The sequence below is a fragment of the Boleophthalmus pectinirostris genome, unplaced genomic scaffold (genome assembly GCF_026225935.1).
Source record: "Boleophthalmus pectinirostris isolate CB_2022bp ecotype Guang Dong unplaced genomic scaffold, ASM2622593v1 HiC_scaffold_12, whole genome shotgun sequence".
In the NCBI taxonomy this organism is placed as follows: Eukaryota; Metazoa; Chordata; class Actinopteri; order Gobiiformes; family Gobiidae; genus Boleophthalmus; species Boleophthalmus pectinirostris.
Genome location: NW_026571018.1, coordinates 25,377,319 through 25,384,854, shown reverse-complemented (window position 1 = coordinate 25,384,854; position 7,536 = coordinate 25,377,319). Strand labels below are relative to the sequence as shown.

General features: G+C 35.4%; 1 protein-coding gene across 1 annotated transcript; it reads left to right on the top strand.

Annotated features, from left to right (window-relative positions):
• The first annotated feature begins 1,733 nt into the window (after positions 1-1,733).
• si:ch1073-15f19.2 (T-cell surface protein tactile) lies at positions 1,734-6,825 on the top strand. The gene is made up of 7 exons (XM_020923005.2): positions 1,734-1,876; positions 2,091-2,432; positions 3,015-3,118; positions 3,477-3,633; positions 4,774-5,325; positions 5,994-6,108; positions 6,192-6,825. Exons 1-7 carry the CDS (start codon positions 1,813-1,815, stop codon positions 6,334-6,336), a joined length of 1,479 nt encoding a protein of 492 aa, XP_020778664.2. The 5' UTR covers positions 1,734-1,812; the 3' UTR covers positions 6,337-6,825.
• Positions 6,826-7,536: the final 711 nt, after the last annotated feature.

The window sequence follows — 7,536 nt, the reverse complement described above, 5'->3', positions numbered from 1 at the left end:
TCCCTTTTCACACGTAATATCATAAGAAGATGTGGGAGTCTGGAGCTGAGGTCTGAACTTGATCTAGTCCTGGTTTAGTTCAGGGTTTATTATTTTTCCTCCAAATGTAATTATTTTTTAATAACTCAAAATAAATATTGATGAACACCTGTTATTTTTGTCAGCTTTTACAGGTATCTCACTATGGGTAAAGAAAATGACTTAAAATAAAAGTCTAAACAATGAGAGTAAGTAAGTCTCAGCAACAGCTAGAAGTAGTTTATCACCAGCGTAGAACTAATGGGTGAATGTGAGCGCTTTCAGTATCTTAAAAGACATTATATGAATCCAAGGCATTAGTATTTTTAAGTGCTATTTATAATATTTAAGAACAAATACCTTGAAATTGAATGTCAAAAATGACATTTCCTCTTGTGGCTGACCCATCTTACACCTCCTTCTATCTCTCAGCAGACCAATGAAGTCTTGAGTGTGATATGTCTCATTGTCAGAAACCCAGAGGCTTCATATGGCTCCCTGGAGCCACTTTCACAAAGCCCTGACAGGCTTCTGATGGAAAGCTCTCAAGTGGCAAAATGGTCTCCTTATTGTAACATAATGAAATTGTAATGTATTGTATCAGTAGAGGCTGTCCAGATAATCAAATTTAAATTAAGATCCATCAGTTCTAATTGTCATCATATGCTGGTGTATTTTTAATCAAGAGATCGACAGTGATGTTCGACTTATGTTGTTTGGAGCTGAGGTATGACTTTGAGGGGAAAAAAATATTAATAAAAGTTTGTATTGTTTATGTTCAAGAAATATAAATCTTTAATCTCTTTAATTTTGATATGACAATATAAGACAATATAAAAGTGTATAAAATTAAGATTGATTGGGAAAAAGGTGATCCAGGTGCTACATAAATTACTGTCAAATTATCAATTAAGAAAATAAAGTGCTACTGTTAAGACTTGCACACAGGACAATTTATAATATTAATATTTTGAGAGTCTTAAAATGAGCAACACAATAACACATAATTGGCTTAATATTTCCATACAAGGACCTTAATAATGATGCTCTTGTTGACTGTGCTGTTCTACACAAAGCCAGTGGCAGTGTTTCACGCTCAACTCTTTGAAGAATTAATGAATCACTTGCTTTTAATTAGAGAAACAATGTGACATCTTCACAAGAACTAATAACTTCATTAAAAAACATCTGTGTTACTGAGTGTCTTTAATTTTTACTCTCCAATGCATGTTTTGTCTAATTGTTACTGAAAAAATGACTGAAATGAATTGTGCAAAACCTTTTTTCATGTTTATATTTTTAGTTTAATGCTATACTGTGGCACATTCCGGGCACATCAATAACATCTCCAAGTTTACAAGCAGGATCTGCAAATGAAGGTGAATAGCCAAAACCAAACTCTTTTTTTTTCTTCACTATCTACAGAAGATAGTACGGTGAGACTGCTGCTGCTGCTCTTGTTATGTAGGTCAGGCTGAACTTCTAAACTTCACAAACAATTTCTCATCTTTCCAACACAATGCACAGTTTCCTGTCCCAAGATTAAAGTTCTACATTAATCTGACATCTGCATTTGACATCTGCATTGTAAGCACAGATTAGATAGCCAATTGGTGGTGATTTTAAAGTTTTAAAGTCATCAGTTTTGGATTTGGAGCTTGCTACAGAGATAAACCACTACCTCATTTGTCTCTCAGTGTGGTTTCCTGTGTCACTGTTTCTGAGCATACCCCAAACCTCACTTTTGCAGTTATGTTGTTTTCCTGAGAGCACAATTATGACAAGAACTCAAAAATGATTCAAGGAAGCGCTCTAAAAACAGCCTCTTTTCTGCTACTTCTGGCCTCCATTACACAAGGTAATCCTGGACTATATGCATTATTTTCCTTTTGTATGAATAGGGTCCTGTGGGTTTTAGATCTGTATTGGCTACTGGAGCAATAGTCTGTCTCTGTATAATACTATGATGTTATCAGCTTCTTCCCCAGTGGAATGAAGCATCTAATATCAACTACAAAGTGATTTTATCTTCTCACTTCTGTACTTACAACACTATCTGATGTGTTTGACAGGGTTCAGGGATGTTCCAGTTTTCCATTATAAAACTAAGGAGGCGTTGGTGGGTCAGAATGTGTCTTTACCCTGTTTTTTTGAAAACATTGGTAACATGACATATGTCAGCAGTGAATGGAAGAGAAATTCGTCAAAGTTGGCTCTGCACAACTCAATTCATGGCTACTCGTTTTTTTCACCAAATGTAACTTTAAAAACTATTAAAAATGGCAAAGATCAACTAATAGGCACCCGTTTAGAATTTCCAAACACAGACAAAGGGGACACTGGCACCTACATTTGTGAAATTGGAGCCTTTCCGATTGGAAACCACCGGAGACAGACTGAACTGAGAATCAAAGGTGAGGAATACACAACTCCCATATTTTTATATGTTCATGTCATCACAGACCAGTCTAAAACAAGTGCTTTGTCCACTGCCTAAGTTACTCATTACTCCTGGCTGCATCACGGCTCTGCTCCAGCTCACCTCTGTGAAAACGTACATCTCAATGTTTGGAAAAAAAAAAAAAAAAGTCCCACTTCCCTAATGGACAAAAATGTAACATAGTCAACATGACATGTATTACAGATAAAACATGGTGCTCTGAATGCTCTTTTAGTGATGAACAGCACAGTCCAACAAATTGCTATGCTTGCAGTTTAAATGTAATAATATTTTAATAGTATAAAAACAGGATCATAGTAAATGTGATTTAAAATATCTTCTCTAGAACATTCAGTTGTAATTTAATTAATGAAGTCTAATCAGTTCTTACTATCAGCGTTTACATACAAGCCAATAACTTTTGCTGCATTTGTCTCTGTAACACAATGTTCATATTATATACACACACACACACTTAAAGTGGAGCATTTTGTTACTTATAATGTCTGTAAAATGATTACAAAAATAAATCTGATTCTTTTATTTATTTCCTCAGATATGATTGAGTGTGACAGGAACAGCATCATTGAAGTCCATTCTGGGGAAAATGTGACCATTCACTGCCATGAGTTTGCCAGTGTTACATACACATGGACCAAGGTACAAGAAGCTACTAAATAGAACTGTGTTATCATAAATATCATCATGTATGAGCTTGTGGATAATCCAAATATGTCAGTAGTTCAATTCTGAATAGATTGTCTAGAGTAGCTTGTATAGACAGATCTACCAAACATGCATTTTTTTTTATATATATATATAACATTTTAGTGGCGCACCTATTTCTCTCCTCTGTTTTTCCTTCATACAATGCAAAGATCCAAAAACAAGAGATAGACTTTGAAAGATTGTGACCCACATTTTCAACCTAATGTGTGTGAAGATTCTTTTCTTTTACACCATGACCTTATACATTAAAAGTCATCCTCCAAAATCAAAAGTCAATCTTGCCCTACAGGAAGAGGTGGTGGTTTCAAACAGCCCATCTCTGCACCTGCTGTCTGTGTCTGTATTCAACGCTGGGCTCTACACACTTAGTGTTCACACAGGAAACAGCCTTCTACACAAAGAATTCAGCATTACAGTATCCTCACAATCCACAGACTATTATGCAGGTGAGTTTTCCATTGTCAGCTTTAGCCAATATGTTCGGTCATATTGAATTTCAGCATTTCCTGGGGGCAGCATTAAGATCAAGCAAAGGGCCACAGTGTGAAGGAGCTGGATGGGGGATAGTTTGAGAAGTTTCATTATTACACTTAGACACACACAATTTATTCTTTTAATTAGGTAAATGTAAAAACGGGAGGTTGAATGGATTCCAGAAGCAACTGATCACACTATGAAAAAGTTAATTTCCAATTATTTATTAAATTAAATTCTGTAAGCTGCTTCAGTTTTTGGCAAAGTTCGTGCATAGGTAATAGTGTGCACATAGACTCAAAAACACAAACCCAACCAGCGTGAGAAGTCACATCCTGCCCTGTTCCATTTCTTGTTAAAACCACACAAGCAAAAATCTAAGAGAACAGTGAATAGCATTAGAGCATCCTCTGTTGGACATATACCAGTATCACAATCTGACTAAAAATTACAATTATTAAGGCTAAACAGCAAAATCATTATAAAAAAAACTAAATGTATAGAACAAAATTGACTCTTGTGAGATTTTAGTCATGTTAGAATATTGTTACCTCATCAAAAACATACTGGGAGTTGTGTTTTGTTTCATTCACACGTTTCTGTCTAAATTTCCAAACCTTAAAATGCTGTTACACCTTACGACAATAACAGTAAACAATATTTGTATAGGAATTGATAGTTTTCAAGTTAACAGCTACCTTTTAACTTAAGTTGAGAGGAGATTGGTAATTCTAGTGCTGACATAGTGAAGGTGTACGGAGTTTAAAAACACAGTGGAGCATTTCCTGTATCCTGTACATGACATCAGAAGGTTAAACATGTGTGAATCAAACAAAACAAACCTCCAGGTATGAGGAAACAACATTATAACATTGAGAATAAAATACTGTAATATGGGTCCTTTAATATAACAATACAAAATTTGGTAACTGCACTTTTGGGAGTAGCAGTCTTTTGACATTTGTCTGAAACTTTAACTCCAACTAACACATTTAAAGACATTTCTGATGGACTGACTGATTTGCAGATTAATTATTCTAAAATCGGAGACAGAAGATAAGACAATTACATTTCAGGCACATTCAAATTAATGTTTGTTTACTTTTTTCCAGATGCTTCAACACTGTCTCCTGACAGCAGCAGCAATGAAAATGAGACTACCACATATTCTCCTGTCACCACGTTTGCGACAGAAAATACACAAAAAGCAACAACAACAATTCCAATCTCAAACAGTCAACCTGCCAATTTACAAAACACAACAGACACCACGATGTATCATACAAGCAACATCCAATCAGAATCTTACAACACAACTCTAACTGTGAGTACTGTAAGTGAACATTTCAACCAATCATTGACCAGCAAAGGTTTCGGCCAGTCAGAAACTTACAATACAACCCTAGCGTATAATCAGTCAGAGAGCTTTGATACTGTGAGTATTGGAAGTGAACATTTTAACCAATTAGAAACATTCAACACAAGTATGAGCTATAACCACCCAGTAACAAACTATACAACTCAGCCATATGTGAATGATGCAAGTTTTGTTACAGTAGACTATGATTCAGCTCTTAATGAGGCAGAGTCCACCACTTCTCCTCCTACCACATTCCTGGGGATTCCTACAGTGGAAGACACCTCAGATGTCACAGACCAACAAGGTAAAGTACTGAGGTGTTTTCTTGAAAAGCACAAGCATGTTTAAATTAGGGCTGTAGTTGACTAAAACAATGCAGGGTCAAAAAAAGATATGACCTGTGCAGAAATTAAAAGAAAGAAAAAGGAGCAGGATGAGACTAAGAGCTCTCACAATGTATCTCTATGATCTGACCATATATCTGAACCAAACTGCACTCACAAGATCTCAAATTCTCTGGAGTTTGTGCAAAAATAACTATGTACAGAATCTTCCTGTGTGTAAAGAGGGGTGAAGATTCACTTTGTTTTTGTCTAATATCTGAATCTCACATTATCAATGTAAAGTAAAATCAGGTATTCAATTTAAAAAGTACTGACATCCAAATCATCTGTCACTTAACTATACATCAAGGGACTACCATAGGGAATACACTATTTTTCTCTCCATCAACAGCATATAGCAGTGAAATTTGTGTTAGATAAACATTTTATTCAGCCTATAGTCAGGTGCTCCTTAGACTCATTCAAATCAAAGTCAAGATGTGTATCAAAGAGGGAGACAAGCTCTGCTGCTTCAGGGCAAACTATTCACATTATGTTTTTGTGTGGGGTTTACACAAGAATACTGATATGATGGCTGTAGCTACTATGAGACTTAACTTAAAGTGTGTGGTTAACTTTTTGTCTCCAGGTCCAGCAGACAATGAAGAGAGCAGCCATTTGGGTTTGACACTGCTTATCATTGGAGGGGTTTTACTGATCATTGGAGCTCTCTTTCTGTATAGAAGAAGAGTGCTCAAAAAGAGGTAAATTTTTGAGTTTACATACAAATTAATGTTGTTTTTTTATTTAAATTTTTTTCTCATAAATTTATGTTTGGTCTTTCTAGGGGTGATCTTCCTCCTCCCTTCAAGCCTCCTCCTCCTCCGGTAAAGTACACAGCAGTCAGGACTGCTCCACAGTCTTTTCCCACAGACAGGTGTAACTCAATAACAATGCCGATCAGCATGGAGAAGAGACAAGCATTTGTTTAAAAATGTACACATTATGGTGGCCTGAAGTACAAACTAATATAATATAATATAATATAATATAATATATAATATAATATAAAACAATATAATATAATATAATATATGATGAAGTTTGGTAATAGCCTCAAAACCATGCACTGTTCCAATGTGTGCTAAAATGAACCGTGAGTAATATAATGGTATAAATGTGTATATGCAATATTATATCAGTTTTTGTATAGATGAATGTGTGGTAAACCATTTAATAATGTAAGCACTTTCAACTCTGCACTGTTTTTAATAGTTTCTTTACATGCATACATTTGTATTTGAAATATCAGTATTACACAATAATGTTATGTCGTTTTACATGCTTGTTTTTATTTTATTTTTTAAAATTGTAATATTGTAAATGGTTTCAGCAAAGAATTTGATTTTGGGGGAATTTAAAGTAAGCAGGTGTAAGCTGCACCATTTTATTTTTTTCTGTAATAAAGTGTCTGTAGTTGCCTTCAGTCTCCCCCTCAATAAGACCTTCAAATCAAGCTCGAATTCTAGGGCTATAAGACTCAGACTTGAACTTTAACAGTCACATCAAATCAATAAAATCAGCAGATTTAACCATCTAAAAACAATGCCAGAATCAGAGGTCTTGGAGAGACTTCTTCATGTAATTGTGTCCAGTAGGTTAGACTACTGTAATGACCTGCTCACCCAAAACGAGCTGTAAGACAGCTGCGGTACAGAGTGCTGCCGCTCGGGTCCTTCCTGTGGCTCAGTGAATAGACTTTAAAGCAGTGTGAGACACTGAGATGATCGCAGTACTCAGAACACAGTGCACTGTACACACTGTTATTGTGGCTTTCCCCTGTCTCACTAGTGATTTAGGATATCCTGTCTTGGGCACAGTGAGTTTAAATAATGTATGTGCTTAAAGCCTAAACCACAAACCACATTGTCTATGTAAATCAATATGAAATCACCACTTGACCGAATAAAGAAATACACATTTCTCAATGCATTTTACTATGTTATTGGCTCCCCCACATGAATGCCATCACTTTCTTGTCATTCATCTTGTCAGTATTGTTTAGTTTTGCCTTCTGAAAACCACACAAACATGTGATTTGTAAATTGTTTAAACTGCATGACAGTCAGTATACATGGGTAAATCATGGATTATACAGAGGAATTGAGGTTAAGGTTAAAGTATATTTTATT